The sequence below is a fragment of the Amblyomma americanum genome, chromosome 11 (genome assembly GCF_052857255.1).
Source record: "Amblyomma americanum isolate KBUSLIRL-KWMA chromosome 11, ASM5285725v1, whole genome shotgun sequence".
Lineage (NCBI taxonomy): Eukaryota > Metazoa > Arthropoda > Arachnida > Ixodida > Ixodidae > Amblyomma > Amblyomma americanum.
Window position 1 is genome coordinate 27,266,968 of NC_135507.1, and position 19,994 is coordinate 27,286,961.

Below are 19,994 nucleotides of genomic sequence, written 5' to 3' on the forward strand. Positions count from 1 at the left end.
CAAAGCAAAAGTTACAGCCTCCCATCATAACTCTTTCCCCCACTACCTACCAGCAATAAAGCTTGTCTGCAGTTTGCACACGCATCCCGCACAGCCATTTCACAAAGAGGCAGGCACTATGACAGCTTCATTTTTCACTTTGTAGAACATCATTAATTTCAGGCTAGGTGGATGCTGGCTCTGCCCTTCAGGCTTGGGAGCTCAAATCAGCATCAAAGAACAATGTTGAGATCTTCGGCGGATACAATACAGAAAAATTCTGCATGCTGTGAAGGGGTGCCTTTATCTCAAGTGCTCTAGTGCTACGCAATGATGTACTGCTTCCAGGGTGTTTACCAGGGTTTGCATATGTGCATCACAGAAAATGCACGCGAATTTGAGAATGGATTGCAGAAAACCGGCACCTACATCTCTGGGGACTCGTTTAAAGCTAGTACACAACTTTCGTACAGAGACTGATTACACATTTGGCACCACGTGCGGTCTTCCATGATTACAAAGTGCAAAATACAAACTTTCCAACACGGGCATTCACTCCGCATTCGGTTTCTTGCCCGCTCTGCTGCCGTGTCGTGAAAAAAGCATTCATATGCCCTTTCAATGGCGAATGTGCATCATTGTCTCATGAAAACAATTCATTGTTTTCTTTTCTACAGTGCAGATAACAACCAAACTTGGTGAGAAGTTTCTTATAGTAAAGAAACGAATTCAAAACAACAGAAATTTAAAAACAAATTTTTTAAAATAAAAATTGTGATTTTAGCCCTACGTTTCCCCTTAAGTGATGAACCATTCCATTGGCAGGTGGCCCTCTCAAATACAACCACAGGCGGGTTTGTGAGAACTAGGTTGCTCTTCCAGAACAATGCGAGAAGGAATAGCAAACCACAAACTTTAATTTTGCACAGATAGTTCTTCGGGAGGCTGTACATTTAGCACGTAGGCCTGCTGCTCTCTGAGCCATTTTCTTCTTAGTCATTTTCACCACCTAGCAGCTGGGAGATTCACACAGACACCGATGTCACCAATGGACAGTTCTCGCCTCTATGGCCTTCCTAATGCTGTTGCATTAAAACCTATAGAGCTAAGCTTACCGTGCTGATGTGAATCAGCGAAATCTAATTTGGTAATCCGTCACCTCCCGCCTTCTCCCCTAAATATCGGGGGGATTCCCCTTCCTCTACTCTCCCACTTGTAGCAGGTGCCAGGTGGTGAAATGGAATTTAAATGAACTGAATTAAGTTAGATAAATTAGCTAAGTAATTAAGGTCTCGCAGCTGACACTGTAGATTCCACAGCAGAATGCCAGGTTATATGGCTAAACCAAAGCTATAATAGCTTTCACTGTAATAATTCCCTATTTACAGCCCATATATAGACAAAAAACATCTTCACTAATGGAGGTGCATAGTTAAGAGGCTCTTGGATAGTAACATCAAGGTAAGACTCAAAAAAACATCCTCACCCTAGCGAAAACAAGCAGTGCCAACTAAGAATGTTTAAAGGCTGCAAAACAGCTACATTGTTTTGACTCAAGTTTTTCTCACACTGCACAACGCAGACACGGAGCACAAAAACTAGTCACTTCATGCTCTGAAAGGAGAAAGGCAATCTGTATGTGATGAAAACTTGGCCACAAATGCATGAGTGAGATGAAGTAAGTTTTAAAAGCAGTTTATTACAAAAGTAATTTAACACCTAAACTGCCAGGCTAAACAAACTGAGGAAAACAATTAAACTTGAGCATTATCCACAGCACCCACAGAAACAGAATAAAGAGGTGGCGTTTCCTGGTTTGAAAAGTTGAACCATTCAGCTACTAAATTTGCCACTTGAAGCCGATAAGTCAAGCATAAAGCAGATGCAAGGTCACTCAGCTACTATGTCACTGCCATAACCACAAGGTCACCTATCAAGGCCCACTGATGAAAGTAGTGGATCGACTCTGCTCTCACTGACGCACCTCCCCTGCCCGCTCCGATAGCTATGTCTACGTGTAAATCCCAGACACCAGCCACGTCCATGCTTGAAAACAAAGATAAGAGCCTCTTGTGATGCCTGCTTCAGCAAATAGAGTGCTGAGATTAGGGAAGCCACTCAACCGGCCGTGTGCGGTGGGGGAAACACATGTGATGGGGATGACAGACCCCGCAGAGAACATTATCGTCATCCGATATGCAAACTCTCGGCAATGTAACAAGTACTGCCTCAGGAACCTCGACCACCTGAACTTCAGACAGCCACAAAGCCAAAGCATGCTGTGCCACCAGTATACCTCTTGTATTACACATAACCCACGGCAGAATATCACATTTTATGACTGTTCTATCTCTAGGTCAGCCAAAATAGCCTATCAGCCTGGCAATGCACATCAAGAAAGTTAACTGGCAAACAAAGCCTCAATGGTGGTGCGTTCAACTTTTAAGATATTTATTTATTCCACCAAGCTTACTTTGGCAGAATGACACCCTTCTTCTGAGTGCAGTCCCTGCCTCACTTAAGTCCGCTCTTTGGGAGTAACGCACAGCTTGGGCCAGCGTCTTACATGAAAAAAACCCAAGTATGTCCGTGCCAGTCAATGGAATTAATTCCTTAGGAACTTGTAAATTGCTTCTGCTGTGAGGTGAGTAAACGTCAGACAAAAAAAAAAGCTACATATGGCAAGCAACACAAAAGATGTAGGCACAGCACTGGTTGAAGTTTGCAGCCACGTCTTTGTGTTCTCGGCGTTCAACTGCTCTTTTGCATTTGATCATGTACCAAATGACCCAATTCACCAATCAGAAGATAACAGAACTAGTTCAGCTTAGCTGATGGCCTCAGGTGACAAGTTTTAATGACAAAAGCTACAACAGTATGTGTCATGCATGGTGCTAAGTTTAAAAAAAAAAGCAATAGACACGGTTTGCAATGTCCAGGTTCTTTTTATCCGAAGAATTAAATACGTAGAGCCTGTAAAAAAAAATTACAAGACGGTCCCACACATTTGGATTGTCAGTGCTAGCCACAGAGATAAAATCGCACGGAAGCGCTGAGCGAGCCAAGAGAAATGAGCACGCGATCACCTTTCATTAAAGCTCAGTGCAAGGAATTAAGCCCACGCCTGACAATGGATGCTCGGAAAAACCCGACAGGAAAAACAACGAAACATGAGATACATCGAGGCAGAACGAAACCATTTCCTCCGTCAGGGGAACAACCTCCACTTTCTCACTGCCCTGCAACAGGATTTGCAGGACCGCAATGAAAATTCCCTACCGGACTTCGGTTTTCATAACGGAAGACACAAGAACGGAGAGAATCTGACACTTTTTTTTCCTCCATTTCAAACGCAATAAGTAACGGTGATGCGACGAAAAGAAAATTATAGCCGCTTGTGCGCGCGCTTTAGGAAGCCGTAGGTACTGAGCGACGCTCGTCCATGAGGGACTCATGGTAACGCTCATTTGACACGGTCGACAACTCACCTCAGCACCTTCGTTGCAAAGTGCGCTACCATTGAAAGGCGGCGAGCAGTTTACCGCCTCGAAACGGTGGGACAGTCTTGACGACCGGAGAGCGTTTAGTAACGATGCCAGCGCATCACTCACGTTGCCCGGTGCTTTGAAAAACGGTTTGTATCGATGCAGTGCGAGTTCGGCAAGTTTTGTGACGTCTTCGAGATGAGCGGCGCGGCCAGGTTGCGGGCAGTAGCACAACAGCAGCAGCAGAGCGAACGGCAAACACCACCACGCACGAAGCAGATTCGAAGCGCGAACGTTGTTCATGTTGGCGTCGCTAGGAAGTCTGTGCCGCCCACGCCGTGGCTGTGAAAAACAAGTCTGAACACCGAGCACGTCAGGGTCGCGTGAAGTCCGCCCGCAGGCCACAGTCGCTGAGTAGGCTGTTGAGCTGCGCCGAACCACGGTCGCATGCGAAGACGCGGGTATATCCGAGCTCATGTCGACTTTTGAAAGCCGCCCGCGCTGACCGCTCCACACGTTACATGCGTGGACCCGAGTTTACGGCCGGAAGACACGCACGGCTCCTCACTTACGTGCGCCGTCAGCACTGCTGTAGACGCGCACGCCCGCGCAGCCCGCGCACGCCTGGCATTGGCATACAAACTCAATGCCTGCCGCGTCAGCGTTGAGCCAGTCGAGCACAGCGCACAGCGGAACAGAGGCACAGGCACAGGTGGCACTGGCGAGTGAGTACAACCACACCGTACATGCAGACCATCCGCGTACCGAGCCTGCGCGCGCCAGTTCTATTTCTCGGCTTAACCGCTAGGTGTATCCTTTTAGAGCAAGGTGGCAACTGCCATCACCCCGTTACAAAGGGGACGCTCCTTGCGTCTCAGCCAGAGGGGCTCCTGTACAAATTAAAATTGGTTGTTGGGAAAGGAAATGGCACAGTATCTGTCTCACATCTCAGCGGACACCTGAACCGCGCCGTAGGGGAACGGATAAATGAGGGAGTAAAAGAAGAAAGGAAGAATAAAGAGGTGCCGTAGTTGAGGGCTTCAGAATAATTTCGACCACTTGGGGACGGGCCATGCTCTCCTCCTTCCCTGCTAACCGCTCTCTGGGTGGCTCCCGTGGAATCAATGCAAAGAGGAATTTAGCAGAACGCGTTTGAACAATTGAGGCCCCGATTTATAAGCTTATAAGGAATCATAAGGAAGAAGCGTAGAGTTTCTAAAAATTGCCAGTAGGAAACTCTTTGGGGAGAAGGGCACCGTGCATAGAGTTAACTCTAGGGCACCCAGTGAAGTCATTTGTCTAATAGCTTATAATATTGATGCTTTGACGATGCAGCTTTTTGAAATGACTGAAGCTCTTTATAGTTGGATGGAGCGTGCAAAAATGGCGTCGTCCTCAGCGGACGCGGGCACTGCGAATGCGCGCAGAAAAGCACTTTTTGCGGCTGTGTGCTCAATCTGCGTCGAAAGTGGCTTCTCGAGCGCGGAACGTGCAGCAGTCGAGTCTCTCGTGGAAATGCTTCAAAGCTGTAAGTGGCAAAGCGAACGCTAACATGGGCAACTCAAGTCCAATTGCACAAGTTTGTATACATAAGGAGTTTGACTCCTCACTGGATTGCTACTCGAGTTCATCTTCATTAATTGGTCAATCTATACATGTGTCTGAGCGTTTGCTCAGTAATCATGCATTACTTTTGCTACTCAGGGAATAAAAGCGTCAACCCAGCAAGAAACTGAGTAAACCGTCGGTGTTGATTGAACTTGCACGTTACATTACAAGTGCCTTGGTTAGATATGAAACTCTTTCCAGGCGTTGCTTGGAAAGTGCAGTAACAATTGTGCTTGTTTGATTTCCCAGGTCTCTTCGAGATTGCCCGAAGTAGCAGGGCCTTCTGCGAGCTGTCTGGAAGGACTGAGATCTTATCCGGTGATGTCTGTGTGGCCCTCATCGAGATGGGTATGCCTAATAATCGCTAGATCATTTTGGAGCTAGCCTAAGGTATCTGGATTGAGAATCTAAGCAAATCAGCGTGCTGGGTACTAAAGCAGTTCAAAAACACCGTTTTCATAATGTTACAAACACGGTGTGTCGCTTAACTGTATAACTGAAGTCGAATTTCGCAAAAATAAGTGCTTGTCTCTCTCATTGTTTCACGTTACCGTTCCTTGTACCAAATAAAAACATGTCTGTTGCTGTATTGCAGGTATCAATGTGGAGTCATTGTGGAGCTTTGCCAAGCGTCCCAATCGCATCACATTGCCAACACGTAAGAATTATTGCTGTTTCTTTTTTCCTTGCTTTACGAGTACACATTCATTCCATGTCTGTTTTCATTGTAGACTTCTAACTTTTGTACAACCGCAAGTGCATTACTGCTCATCACTCGGGCAGTCATGTTATGCAACTTTTTCCTTGTGTATTGAATTTTGTAGACGCAAGATTAACGAAAGGCACAAGCCACTTCATGTTTTGTAGCCATAGCTACATTACGGTAGCATTTCTAGCCTTCAGCGTGGCGGCGCGCAACCCTGTGGCTGCACCGCCACGCTGTCACGTGGTTGGTCACGTGGCCAAGTTCCACTCAGCCAGCTGTAGCTATCGCATCACACCAGGTTTAACCAGAGCTAAACCACCGCCAATTCTTTTTTGTTGTTTCACGTATTTTGCTTTTTCATTCCAAGTGCACTGCTGCAGCTCGTACTTCTTCGCTAATCATTTCTCACGCATCTGTACAAGTTAGGTGCATGTCAGCGAAGCACTCCTTTTAACATTCTATAGTGTCAGTATAAGTAGGGATTCTCAAACTGATGGAAAAAGTGCCCTATCTCAAACTGATGGAAAATGTGTTAAATCATCCTTGTTAAGATAGCCCTTAGAAGGGTTGATATGTTTAAAAATATTTTAGTTACCAATTCTTTCTGTTACGTTTGCCAAGCGCAGGTATCTTTCAGGTGCAAGAGGAAGAAGAAATGGTAACATGTAAGCAGAACCTTCTCTACACCTGCTATAGATCTTTTCATGACCTTCAGCGCAACCAGTTTTTGGGGCTGTGGGGAGCTTAATCCTCAACTCTTTGCTGTTCTACAAGCACAGCCCAGTGTCCAATACGGCGGGGCCATTTGGTCTCTTTTTGAAAAGGCCATTAAGGTGCTCTGTATTGATGGCGGGCACACATCACAGCAGTTGTGATGGAACACCATTTGAAGCTTCCATGCTTAAGGTTTTCATAAGGTGCCTGCTGTTCAAATATGGAGACCAGGGCGACATCTGTGCAAGCCACCGTTATAGCATATGAAAGACGTGAATATTTCCATCGGACAGTAGTTTGTGGTTAACGCATTGTTTGGTGGTGTCACTGTCTTGGATTGTAAGAAATCGTTTATGTGCCTCGAGTTGTCACTTCTAACTGCACCTTGTTCTGCACCTTGATAGCGGGCCTGCAGACGCGATCGCCAACACCGAAGATCCTACAGGCCGGTGACAAAAAGCCTCTGCCACCACATATCCCCGAGCACATGGTGCCCTTTCCTGATCCGCATGCCTACATCCGGACACCTGTAAGTAAATCAAGGGTTGACCACATTCTTTCTGTGTATATACAACAGGTGCAGGTGTTTTCACATTGCAGTTACCGTCTCTTACATTAACCTCTTCTACTTTTTTTTTCATTTGCCCACGTGCATCTCTATCATTGTATCTGCAGCCTGCAGAGCATGCCTGTTTGGGCTGACATTTTTATGCGTGCACAGCAAAGGGCGATTGTTCTGCACGTTTGTTTTGCTTATCAAGTCCTCCATATTTATCTAAACATTGCTTGAAATGCAGGCAACTGTGAGTCACTGTTATTGTCTGCTTTTTCCTCCTTCATCTGTCTCGTCATTTTCGTGCTTTTCCATCTGTAATATGTAGGATTCTATGAGAGCTCATGGCAAGTATGGTATTCCTGTCATCGTGTTCTGTATTTTATTGGAGTGCTTCGTGATAGGGGATGTAATTGCGTGAGCCAGTGTTGGGCTACTTGCTGCAGATATTTCCATCTCTTTGCATTGTTGCAGACCCACAAGCAGCCTGTGACCGAGTATGAGGCCATTCGGGAGAAGCTGGCCAGCCAGAAGCGAGATGTGGAGCGTGCCCTGACCCGTTTTGTGGCCAAGACCGGCCCCACTCAGAGCCTCTTTGCCGACCAGTCAGCCCCTTTTCCCTGTAAGCACTGTGCAGCCTTCATTTGCGTGCGCTGCATGTTGGAACATATTGTCCAACAAACCCGCGAAGGTGCTGAAATGACCGGCTACACCCTTTGTTAAGCCTATTATTGCAGCGAAGGTGTTAGTGGCTCACTTGTGATATTAGTGGTGTTATCAGCGCAATTCGTTGCGTAACTGTGTTGTCACCGGCAGTTAGGAGCTGTATAACACATCACACATAGGTGCTGGTGGAGTCCCTTCTTTTCATCGCATATAACAAAAGTACGAACAGTTGCGCTGGTCGAAGGTATATTAATAAGAAAGCATGATCATAGGAGCGTTTTTTTTTTCTGGTCTCTTCGGTTTACCCACCTGATCGGACTAGGCAAGAGGAAAGGGTATGCTGGTAAAGAATTCCTAGGAGCAGTTCCAGAGCAAGGTTTGTCACACATAGTGCTTAAGCCTAAATGCATGCTGCTATCATTATAATGGAAACACTCACCAGAGCAGTGGCCTAGTGATGCAGCATTCACCATATATATGGGCAGCACTGGTACCGAATTTTTGCATCTTCGGAAGTGTACTGATCTTTCCATTAGGTACAAGAATGCATTGTGATTGGCTTTCTTAGCAGAAAAACACTCGGAAAAATATGTCACACAAGTCCTTGCTGTGCACATGCAGCTGCACTGAAATCTTGTGCATTTTAGTAAAATAGTGTCAGACATAGCTATTGTAGGAACAAATTAAGCAGCATGTAACCAGTAAACTTTGATGTCTCACTCTGCCATGTTGCAAGGCTTTTGGCACATGGCAGTTTGCAGTTGTGAGCGGTTGTAGGATTGGTGTGTACGGAACAAATCTTAAGTCACCGCAGTGGACAGATGGCACTTGTGCATCCAAGTTTAGAAATTGAAACTTTATATAACACTCTGGACCAGAGAGCTAGAGGAACCAGACTTGTGCTGTGAAATCCAGCTGTCGTGGTCTGGAACCATTAACCGGTGGTTGTACGTTTATCCTAAAAATCAGACAAGATTTTGACACATCTGCTGCTGTGATGATAGTAAAACCCCTGAATGCAGTTTGGCACTTTACCTTGCTTGCAGTGATTGCTTGCAAGCCCATACCCCAACCGTACTTGGCAGCGCTGTTGCCCAAGGACCAGGTGTTCGAGCAGCAAGATGAAGAACAGTCCAAGAGCAGCCCCGAACGGCCACCAGAGCTCGTAGACAACCCTTACTTGCGCTCGGTCAAGATGCCGCGGAAGCGGAAACGGTGATTTCGCTTTCCAAGGCAAAGCACAGAGCTGCTCGCCCTTCCTTTGACCGAAACTGTACAGCGTGTGTTCAATGAGTGGACTCCTGACGCAGCCAGAGTGGATGCCGCGTCAGAGTTGAACATGCCAACATTGTGCTTGGCTCCGTGCACATTTCTTCACGGCATGATGGCTTGCTTCCACCTGACAAGTGAATGTATACAACTGTGGCGTGACACGATACAGACTCCATTCGAGAGGTGAACAGCATTTGCCTATGGAATGTTGGTAGTGTTGTGCGAGTGAATCATTCATCACTTAACTTCAGTGTAAAATTCCCACACTTCGGAGCCTGGCACGAAGCATCAGTGATATTCATGTTGGCTGCTCGACCTTGCGAGGAAAAAACGTGTGTGTGACAGTGGTATGACTCAAATTTTTTTTTTTTTAAGGTGAGAGAGTGCCTCTGCCGTTGATCTGCCATCACTGCGCCATCGCTAGACTCAACGTCGTTACAGCTGCAACTGCCACTAACTTTCAAGCAGATGAACAGTGATGTGTTGGCAACGGTACTGTGTGTATGCGTGCTAGGCCTTGAGCCAGCCTTTTTAATAAATTCTGCTTACCGATGAGATTCCTTTTACATATAGAAATATTGGGCCAACATCACATGCTAGGCACTGGTTACTAGCTACCGAACTGGACGATGGGCAAAGCTTCCCGGCCCGCTGGAGCAATGCTTTTGATTGGCCACGGCCACGGTAGCTGCGTGACGTCCAAAAGAACCTAGCCAACAGTCAACTCTGAATAGATTTACGTAGGAGTACGGGAAAGAGGAGGGCATGAGCATGAAAAAGTCTCCAGAAATGACTCCAGCTTTTGCACGCAATTGTGGGTTTTCCGCGACTAAGGTGTTCATGACGAGAGAATGTAGTGATTAAGCAAGTTTATGCACTGTCCTCGAAAGGAGCTTCGTAGAGCTTCTGTTCTGACCACGCAATGACAAGCATTCTGCAACCAACAATATCCCAGCAATGTTGACTCAGTATGCCAGCCCAGTGACTGAATTTTCAGCGAGGAACATGCCAAGATAAGAGAGAATGAAAAGAAGCAAGGACAGTATGTTCCAATTTTGGCAGTGAACATTATTTACGAACTGTACGCAAACTGCTACCTGTTCAGTCACAGAAAGCAGGGCCTACAAAACGAAATGCTTTCTCTGCGTGGCACTTTGCACTCTCCAAAGCCTTGTTCCATTATGTAGAACACTGTAGCACAGCACTGTTCTGCAAACCCTTCCAGTTTAACTAAATGACTCAACTAGCACATTATGTGGTCACTGTACTTGCCACCACGAAGTGAAGCCCTAGACTTCCGCGAACTTTTGAGTAAGAGGCATGCTGCAGCAAAAGCCCTTAAACGTGCTCAAATGTACAAGCATTTCAATTTGAACTCCGGAAACCCAGCCTTGGAAGAATACAAAATTAGGATTCAACCGCCACGGTGATTCGGCTGCCGACCCCCAAGGTTGCGGGTTTCATCCTAGCCGCTGCAGCCGTGGAAGGCGAAATGCAAATACGCATATGTGCTGTGTGATGCAAGCGCACGTTAAACAACCTCAGGTGGTCCAAAATTAATCCGGAGCCCTCTACTATGGCATCCCTCATAGCCTATTGGTCGCTTCGGGACTTTAAACACCACAATTTAATTGTGCTTAACGAAATTTAGAGAAAACAGCTCGTGAAACTTGGATTACAGTAGACCTTCTTTAAGACAAACCTGAAAGGCCACGATAACTTGTTCATTCCATCAGATAAGCCCCTGCTATTGGATGTGCGAGCACGTATGTCCAAATGTCTCTTGAAACAACTGAAGAATGAAATGGCCTTGCAGCAAAAAGGTAATTGCAAAAATGGCTTTATTTCACTATATATGCATAATCAAAAGCTGCTGGGAAATGTCACTGGTTAGGAATTTCTTGTCATCTTTCCCATTTCTCTTTTGTTTTGCTTTCCCTATGACTAACTTTCTACATTTGTGTTCAATGGAAAACCAAGCAAATGTACTCACATTTGTTTTATCCGAGAATTTGGTGCAGCAAAGCGTCTTAAAGGGAGTCTACCGTAGTTTCACCAAGCCGCCAATGCAAATTGGCTGCTCTACCAATTGCAGCACGCGTAATCAAGATGGGCCAGTAGTGCCGGAGTTATCTGGGCCTCCCCTGAAACGAATAAGCATTACTGGGACAATGAAGGGAGACCGCCGCGGTGGCTCAGTGGTTATGGCGCTCGGCTGCCGACCCAAGAGACGCGGGTTCGATCCCAGCCGCGGCGGCCGAATTTCAATGGAGGTGAAATTCTAGAGCTCCGTGTACTGTGCGATGTCAGTATACATTAAAGAACCCCAGGTGGTTGAAATTTCCAGAGCCCTTCACTACGGTGTCCCTCATAGCCCGAATCGCTTTGGGACGTTAAACCACAATAAACCAAACAATGAAGGGAGCTACTAAGTCTGGCAAAATTGTGAGATTAGTGCCCCGAGATTGCAAATATCCATGTGTCATTCTCAGTAGAAATCGTACAGGTCAGAAAATTGCATAAAACCAAAATACGTGCAATACCATTTGCAAATTCTAGCAACTATGCCCCATCTATTGAATTTGTCGGCCACGAATGGTTACTAATTTTTCACACAACATTTTCAGTGGGAGGAAACCAGCATGCGAATGCTGCCACGTGACCAGCCAGCATGAAGGCGCTGTACACAGCAGCAACATCAGAACACAGTGCCTGCGTTGTGTACTTTTCTTTGCCCTGCGTCTTTGCACTGTGTTTGCGACGGCAGCCGACAGCTGCCATCGCCGCGACCTAGCACTGAAGCTCAAACTGAAACTACGCACCCAGGCTATTTTTTTTTGCCTGGCATGAGCCCTTCTATTGCCACACCTGCCATTAAGTGCATTAAAGAGGTGCATGGGCTAGAATGCGTCATGCAAGAGGCAGGATTTCTACACGACCATTTGCCCTGCTGGGCTGGGATCGTTTGCACTGCTCATGGGCGGTGCCACCACCGCCACGCTGAAGGCTCTAAATGCTACCATAATGTAGCTATCGCTACAAAACGGCGCACTTCCTCGCTGTAACTGTTCGAAGCGGGTGGTCAGCCATCTTGTTCACATCAGGTGCCATATGCAGGAATGCCCACTTGCGGAATTTCACACAAGGTCAATCCTAGCAGCGTCCGAACGAGATCGGACCGCACCATAAACGCCAGAGGAGGTCAAGTGGAAAGGACACATTTGTACTGTTTTCCTGGTGCTTTAAACTCAACCATCGATTAATTTACCCAGATATTGTGGTTTTGCCATGATCAAATTTATGAAAGTCTGCGTGGTATACAGTTGCTGGCAGATATTCAAAAATTTTCTAATATTCGGAAATTTTCCAATATCAATTTCACAAATGCAAATATAAACTGATTGTCAAACATTTGATTTGTATTTGAAATTTCGAACATTCGCACACCCCTAGTACAGTGGAGCCTCGTTATAACGAAGTTGAAGGGACCCTTCGATTGCTTCGTTATAGCCGTAGCTTCGTTATAGCCCGTGTTGACCGTGCTTCCGAGGGGAATCGTCGTTTCTTCGTTGTATCCATTATTTCGTTATAAACCGTTTCGTTATAACGAGGTTAGACTGTACCCCTAGCAATCTATCAGTCTAGCATAGCTTCTTGTTTCCGCTACCACTTTTTTTACTATCCCTTTAAAAGTGCTTTCACCTCAAAGTCCAAAGGATAAATTCATGAATTAAGAACTAAAAGCATTCCATGTTTGAAAGTTACTGCTTTCAAGATTCCATAAAGCAAAAACATGACCTCAGCAGACCACTGCTGAAATAGAACCAGTCGGCAGCAGCTTCCAAGAGCCAGACTGTGCAACAAAATTTACGGAACCACCTTTTGGCAAAAAAAAGGCTTCAATGCCAACACCGTTATGGGAAGCCTTCCAAAAGGTGGGTGGACAATCAACTCTCACACTGCTTCAGATGTGTCCATTGGATTTTCCTAATGCATGCCAAGTTGCAGTTCCTAATGCATGCCATAATGCGTGCACCAATTCTTGGCACTACTCACCAAAACGACAAAGCTTCACTTGTCATTGCCCTTTCCGTCCAGAACTTTTCACAACTCACAAACATCACTCATGGCAAGCAACACTTGCAGTAACAACAAATATAGTTCCTGTAATGTTTCACAGGCCGCCGGCCAGTCCCACTATTGCTTGAAGCACATATGCACGGTGAAGTTTTGATGCAGGAAGAGTAGGACTTGGAAGTCCAAATCTTTTGTCAATTATCAGGTCCCTTCTGTTGGGAGGCTGTCTAGTAGCGGCAAAGATCTTGACAGCACCGATAAATGCACTGATGAAAGGGAGGACCCTGTGGGAGGACGCCTGAGCACCTCCCCCGATGTTCTGTGCACAAAAGGCAGTCTCTTTGTACAATGGAATCACAGGTGCCGCTGTAGGAGAGCCTACGGCAAGCTTTGTGCTGTCTGGGCTGCGTACTCCGTGCCAACTAGCCCACGGCACACGAGGCTCATCTCAACAAGAGCTTCCTTAAGGATGCGCTTGTTCGTCCGCTCCCTGCAACACAAGGAGGTGACATGAAACACAATATTAAGACAAAGAACGCTCCGCAGAGAACTTCACATGTGAAGTACTTCAGAAGCAGTTTTTAAAAGACGCAAGTTGCAGTATCGAAATGCAATATTCAAGATAAGCCACTATGGGCTTGCCTAGGCCTGCTTGAGTTCGGCAGGCATGGTTAGCTGGAACAAGAACTTTGAGTAAAAACAACAAAGGACAAGCCAGCGCATAAAAATCACCAAGTGTGAAGATGGGAAAAATGCCATTTTTAACGACACAAATGCGATGGTCTAGATGAAATGGTGGTAGTATACAAATGGACAAGCTATCAACCAAACGGAGCGGAACTAAGTACTATTCAGGAATGTGTTTTTATCGTGCAGACTGGGAAAACAGCAAAATTCACTCTCTTATTCCACTGCGAAATAGCATTTGCAGACAGCCTAAGCAGCGTGAAACAGACTTCTCAATTTCATGCTCTAGGGCCTGTGAGAGCAGCTTTTTCATAACCGCGCATCAAGGAGGATAAGTCAAGTGGCACTTTCCCATACAGGGGGTCCAAGTCTCTGCATTCCAAGTTATCCGGATGCTTGTGTACAGTTCACAAGTTTAGAAATTAGGTTTCGTCCTTTTGCTACAGTGATGCTTCATGTGATCCTGCATGATGTTTTTATTCTTCTATTTCGTACACAATTATGCACACTATGTACCACATGCCCCCTATGTTGCACACTGTGCGCACTACACAAGGTAGAGGTATGATGCCGACCCATGTCAATGGTCTGTGGTGAGCTGCTAGTCCATTAAACAGTTCCTGCATTCATAAGGAGCTAGAGAACAAGTTACTGCTGTGAAAAGCTACACATGCATTCATACTGTACATTAGAAAAGCTGGGTCAGCAGAGCTGTTTCACGATGCTCACGAGTTGGCACAATGATTGAAGAACACGCATGTGATTTTGTAAAGTTTTGTTCAAAACCATCGAAGAAGGCAGGCCGGCAAAGGCCAGGATAAGCAACCCTGCACGAAACTATGGGCCACCTCCTGACTTCGGAGCATTCCAAATGCATTATAAGACAGCACACAGTATACCAATAAAGATGAATACCCCAGACACACCCTCCTACTTGAATCACTGGTGCAGATTTCTGTTTAGCCACCAAGGTTTCAAGCCAAAGCATCAGACATTATGATAGATATTAATCCTCCTGAACGTTCTGGGGCATCTTAGAGGATGGATTCAGTGGGTAGAAAAAATGGGGAAAGGGGGGGAGGGGGGGGGGTATATTTGGAACAAGAAGATCAGCTAGCAGCCTCACCGCAGCAGCAAGTGCATGTAGCGATGCCGGTGTTCTGGGGTCAGCCGGACACTTGGGAAGTCCGACTGCATCAGCAGCTCTGTTAAGCACTGGCCAGTAGCCTGCAGGTTCTGTCTGGTCAGCGCAAGGACCACATCTGCCATGGGCTCCACTGCTGACCGCGGGGACTCGCCGCCACCCACGACCTGCACATGACACAGTGAAGTGTTGAGCTTTGCTTCACGCCCCTCATTCTATGCCACATACCAGCGACAGAAACCTCACTGGCAATGCACAGCAAATGAAAAAAAAAAAGTGACTGAAACAAGTGCAATACTACACATCTGCGCAAATGTATAAAAGTGTGCCTATATAATATAAGATGCTGTAAAATCAAGACAGCATACGCCACTCTCTTAACAAGCTAGAACTCACCCTGAGGCACCTCTCCACGAGCAACATTCGTTGGGCACTGACGACCTGCTCCAGAGATGCATGTTGCTGGCTCTGCTGGATCACTTCAGCCTGCGCAGTCAAAATGAAACTCTCATCTTTTGCACATCGCGTGGACTCGACGCTGGCAGATGCAGACACCATGCACTTGAGAGAAATTCCATCGCGTTTACTGCCGTGCACACCTCCTCATATCGGCATCGCAGTTACCTCCAGTTCAGGAGCCCTGCCCTGCAGCCGCCCTATGCTCAAAACTTTTAGTCTCGTCTCCCTAGCTCAACCTCTGCTGTTGCGTGCTACATTTTCCTTCTCTTGGAATGCACTCCACTACGTTAACAGACCAGCTGTTATCTGTTGGCTCCACTGCGAGTCTTACCCACGGCCCCTTCCTTTCAGATTTCCTTTTGTCATTCACTTGTGTAGCTCTACTGCCCACGCTGCCTTCTTCACGTCTCTTAAAATTACCCTCATCTTTTTCGCCTTCCACTGCTCAGAGCACGACCCAGAAATTGCAGATTTCCTGTCCTCAGTTTTCCCGACATTTCAAGTAGCTAAAATCACCACTGCTGGACCGGCAATTCAAGTGTGCACATCTCTTGTGCAATTCACAGCAAGTCTAAGGAAACATTGGCTAGTGATTTAAATTAGCACCCAAAAGTGCAAACTTCCTGTCCTAAGTTTTCTGACGTTTCAAGTACTAGCTAAAATCACCACTGCTGGACCTGCAATTTAAGTGTGCACATCTCTTGTGCAATGTACAGCAGGTCTAAGAAAACATTGCCTAGTCATAAAGTACAGAGATTAGAACCCAAGTATAGGGCTTCTCAGCCGCATGCACACCATTTTATGCTCTCCATGAAAGGCCACATACGTGTCGTCACCTATAAAATGGTCTGTTCATGCCAGCAGCTAGACCCAAACTATAATCATAATTTGCTCTGCCTATTCCTTTGAAATTAGCAAAGTGAGTGGTGCGACTTGCTTAGAGAGCAGAGCCCTTGTCTTTTCGTTGAGAACAACAAAATGTTGCCTCTACTTGCTCATAAATGCACACCTCTACACGAAAATACGAAATGCTTTGCTACATGTAGCCAAAAGCTGCCCAGTGCTGGAGAAAAAAAAAATTGGCCGTGCGAACATACATGCGACTTTTGCTCTTTTGTTCAGGCATCAAATGCAATTGATGGCCATGGAGGAGGCTCAACGCCGAGCACCCTTGCCGATGTGCGCTGTGCGAGAGTATACGAAGCCGTACAGCAAAGGCTCGTTAATATGACCCCCGTTAATTCAGAAATCTGGTAATCTTAACCGCTGGCTTCGGCCCAACCAACGCCCATGCAAGTCTATGGCGTGAGACACCCGCTCATTCAGACGCTAAGGCTCTTGCACCAGACTATTCAAACGGCTTCAAAGATCCAAGACCAGTGCGACGAGACATCGTCCAATAACCCTGCTCAAAACCTGAATTCCATGCTGCAGAGTCACTCATGCACCTCTGACGCGTGCACGATGACAGGCATGACAACGAAATTCAAAGAGAGTCCTGGCTCCAAGAACAGTCCAACTGCTTAGTTTCAGCTTCGCTTTTCTGAACATCACACAAGTCCACAACGATGGCAGCTCGACCAGTCAGAATCAGCCAGCCAACTTAACTCAGCTGAGCACTGTTTCGGCTGCTTGCTGACACATGATAATAATAATTGGTTTTTTGGGGAAAGGAAATGGCGCAGTATCTGTCTCATATCTCATTGGACACCTGAGCCACGCCCTAAGGGAAGGGATAAAGGAGGGAGTGAAAGAAGAAAGGAAGAAATAGGTGCCCTAGTGGAGGGCTCCGGAATAATTTCGGCCACCTGGGGATCTTTAAAGGAACACTGAGGAGAACTCTATCAATTTTTTTTGTTAGCAAAATCTGATAGTTCGGCATTTCAAGGCTTTGTTGCAGCTTGTCCGGGCGCGAAAGATGCATTTATTTCAAAGAAATTTGGATTCGAAGTTAAAAAAGTTTTTCCCGCCGCTCTGATTCAAACTCAGGAAACTCTTATGACGTCACGGCAACTCTAATGACGTCACAGAACGGAGTGACATGAAACGTGACGTAAACGCAGGCTCCGTGATTTCTGACAGCTAGCGGTGGGGTGCGCAACCTTCCTTTGCCAGCCTCAGAGATTCGCGACATCCATGAGGTAAGGAAAATTCCTCCAAGGTGGTGCCTCTTGTCCTAGGAAGTCATCACGCTTGTACTTGCGAGATTGGCCTGTGGCGGCGATACCTGTATTTTGGTTCTTGCTATTTTCTACATTACAAGAGCTTTGTTTTCAGGAAGAGTGGCGTTTTTGTGATCAGGAGCTGGTATCCTATGGATACAAGCCAACTTCAATTTCTCCTAGTGTCCCTTTAACGTGCACTGCCATCGCACAGCACACGGGCGCCCTAGCATTTTTCCTCCATAAAAACGCAGCCACCGCGGTTGGGTTCGAACCCGGGAACTCCGGATCAGTAGCCGAGCGCCCTAACCACTGAGCCACCGCGGCGGGTTGCTTACTGACACGCTGCCGGTGTTTTACCCTCCCCCCCTTTTTTTCTCACCACTTCAGTGCCACTGGGCAGTTTCCCTCACTTCGTCCATGGCGTTCCATTTTTCCAGTGCATCAAAAATTCGTACTCATCGGTGCCATGCGCTGTTTGTGCGGTGACACCTTACAAGCGACGGCACCACTTATGATGAGCGTGTTGCAGGAGCGGAGGCGCTCCACGACATCACACCATGAACGATGTGGAATGCCCTTACAATTTTGTGGTAGATCTGCTTCGATGCTCCAAATATTATGTACGCAATAAAGCACTGACAGAAATGTGAAAAACAGCCATTGCCACACTGCTCTCATCTCAAAATCAGGCAACCGCTGGCGAGTTTTTCACCAAATAAATTTAGCGTAATGCAAGCAGGTGACAGTTTTTCCGGGATCATTCGAAGGTTAGGATAATCCTAACATTTTTGCCGGTCCCTTTAAGTTTGAATTAACAAGCCTTTACTGTACAGGTGCCAAGAACCTACCAGGAACAATGCAGCAGCCTTGACTGTGCCTTTTTCAGGAAGACCAATGGCAGCGATGGCTGGGGATGAAAAAGAATAGCAAATAGGGCAAGCTGAGTGGAGAAACAACAAAAATAGCAATGGCCAAGTTTAGGTCAAGACAAAGCTGTACAAACTTAAATGCAGTACCCTACTGTGCAGCACACAGACAAGTCTGCATTCTTCCAAAGTCCGCACTCTTCCAAAGCACACAAAGATCGGGCAACAAAGCCACTGAGTCACCATGGACTGTGGAACCAGGGTCCATGGGCCATGGCAGGTCCATGCATACAGGATGAGCAAGGAGTCAACAAGAAAAACAAATCAGGCAGCTCACCGCAGTTGAATAACAATGACAAGTTGACGCTTTCCCCGGTCAGTAGTGTAGCAGCCTTGCGTGCCAGCTGCAACCAAACGGTACAGCGTTTTATGGTTCTCCATCTCAAGGCCAGCACATACAGTCGGTCACACAAAAAATTATGCAAGAGAAATAGTGCCTCGCAGTATGCAACGCTGAATTTATCAGTCGGCTAAACTGCTGTGCATGTACTGTGCAAGGGGGTTGATGGCATTGCTAAACAAATAAATACTAAACACAAATAACTAAGGACAGCCAGTGAGGAGAAGAAGCAAAATACACGGGGAGAAGTTGACAGGCATGCAGCTGCATACGTCACATGTCACTGCCCAAATGCAACTCGAGAACAATAAATATAGGGACAGTTTTTCTTGCCATTCTGGTGTAAACCATTTGGCTTAGTTATGATTTCAGCACGCTGCCCTCTGGACATTATTTTCAAATAGCACAAGGCATGTGGAATGAAACACACTAATATGCCAAAGGGCGGGAATCCTAGCTTCACCTGCCCTGATTCTGGGACTTCATCTTGTGCTACAAGCAACTCTCCTTTCGTTTCCCATTCTTATTACCTGCACCACTAATTTAAGAGCTCCATATCAGACAGAGTTCCCACTGGGGAAGTACTGCTGGCCTTTTTGCTTTAAGAGTCTGCTCCAGTGGTAGAGAAAATTGCAGTGAAATACGAAAAAGAAAAGCCTAGACTAAAATGGCATTCAAAACTGGTAAAGCACTGCAGACGCCCAGCAGCTTGAAATGACATTTTGCATGGGCTGTTAGGAAGCGAAACCCATACTCATAGAGGTTCAGCAGCCCAAGGTTTGTAAAGCTAACAGAACACACAGCTGACAACAGTTAAAATGCCAACACAGCAGCTTTTAGATAATGCAATCAATATAGCATACTTACATGATCTAACGAGTTTTTTTCCTGGGTTCATCACTTTCAGAACGCACCTCGCGTTGTATTCGGAACCAATGTATGAATATAAAGCGATTTTTTTTTTCCCCTTGGGACTCAAGATACAGCAAGCTTTACCACCATGCTCACAAGCTGGTAGGAGAAGACGGCTTTTCGACGGCCTAGGGGTCGCGTGGCACGTGCGAACGAAGGAGGGGTTGGTTATGAACGTGGAAAGAATGTGGCGTGCGTTAACACGGAGAGAAGGCTTTGCTGCGTTTGATGATTTCACGCACCTTTCTGAACAGTTGTCTCTCAAATAATATTGATGTATCTGTATTTTGCATGCCATCTC

General features: G+C 46.3%; 3 protein-coding genes across 4 annotated transcripts in view; 1 reads left to right on the top strand and 2 right to left on the bottom strand.

Annotated features, from left to right (window-relative positions):
- Nucleotides 1–4,145, bottom strand: part of LOC144109934 (metal cation symporter ZIP14-like) — a 28,433-nt gene extending 24,288 nt beyond the window's left edge. Inside the window, exon 1 of the mRNA XM_077642704.1 lies at nucleotides 3,468–4,145. Coding sequence (XP_077498830.1) covers nucleotides 3,468–3,941 — 474 coding nt within the window. The 5' untranslated portion in view covers nucleotides 3,942–4,145. The remainder of the gene's footprint in view (nucleotides 1–3,467) is intronic.
- A 667-nt stretch (nucleotides 4,146–4,812) lies between these two features.
- Nucleotides 4,813–9,540, top strand: LOC144109936 (transcription initiation factor TFIID subunit 8-like). 2 transcript variants are annotated; one of them, XM_077642706.1, is made up of 7 exons: nucleotides 4,813–4,992; nucleotides 5,322–5,420; nucleotides 5,668–5,730; nucleotides 6,405–6,443; nucleotides 6,897–7,021; nucleotides 7,520–7,667; nucleotides 8,758–9,540. In XM_077642706.1, the coding sequence occupies exons 1-7, from the start codon at nucleotides 4,833–4,835 to the stop codon at nucleotides 8,928–8,930; spliced, it is 807 nt and encodes a 268-aa protein (XP_077498832.1). In that variant the 5' UTR covers nucleotides 4,813–4,832; the 3' UTR covers nucleotides 8,931–9,540. The 2 variants fall into 2 exon arrangements, with proteins under 2 accessions (XP_077498832.1, XP_077498833.1); XM_077642707.1 differs by lacking the exon at nucleotides 6,405–6,443 and having other exon boundaries at nucleotides 4,814–4,992.
- A 2,723-nt stretch (nucleotides 9,541–12,263) lies between these two features.
- Nucleotides 12,264–19,994, bottom strand: part of cdm (importin-13-like protein cdm) — a 42,821-nt gene continuing 35,090 nt past the window's right edge. The window contains exons 17-22 of the mRNA XM_077642705.1: nucleotides 18,719–18,785; nucleotides 18,364–18,422; nucleotides 15,288–15,377; nucleotides 14,874–15,058; nucleotides 12,602–13,550; nucleotides 12,264–12,432 (exon numbers count right to left, since the gene is read on the bottom strand). Coding sequence (XP_077498831.1) covers nucleotides 13,439–13,550; nucleotides 14,874–15,058; nucleotides 15,288–15,377; nucleotides 18,364–18,422; nucleotides 18,719–18,785 — 513 coding nt within the window. The 3' untranslated portion in view covers nucleotides 12,264–12,432; nucleotides 12,602–13,438. The remainder of the gene's footprint in view (nucleotides 12,433–12,601; nucleotides 13,551–14,873; nucleotides 15,059–15,287; nucleotides 15,378–18,363; nucleotides 18,423–18,718; nucleotides 18,786–19,994) is intronic.

Bases quoted from the DNA above. Each gene is read 5' to 3' on its own strand.
- LOC144109936 (XM_077642706.1), top strand. From the start codon at position 4,833: ATGGAGCGTGCAAAAATGGCGTCGTCCTCAGCGGACGCGGGCACTGCG. The intron at 4,993-5,321 runs GTAAGTGGCAAA...TTGATTTCCCAG, and splicing joins CGTGGAAATGCTTCAAAGCT to GTCTCTTCGAGATTGCCCGA. The intron at 6,444-6,896 runs GTAAGCAGAACC...GCACCTTGATAG, and splicing joins GGAAGAAGAAATGGTAACAT to CGGGCCTGCAGACGCGATCG.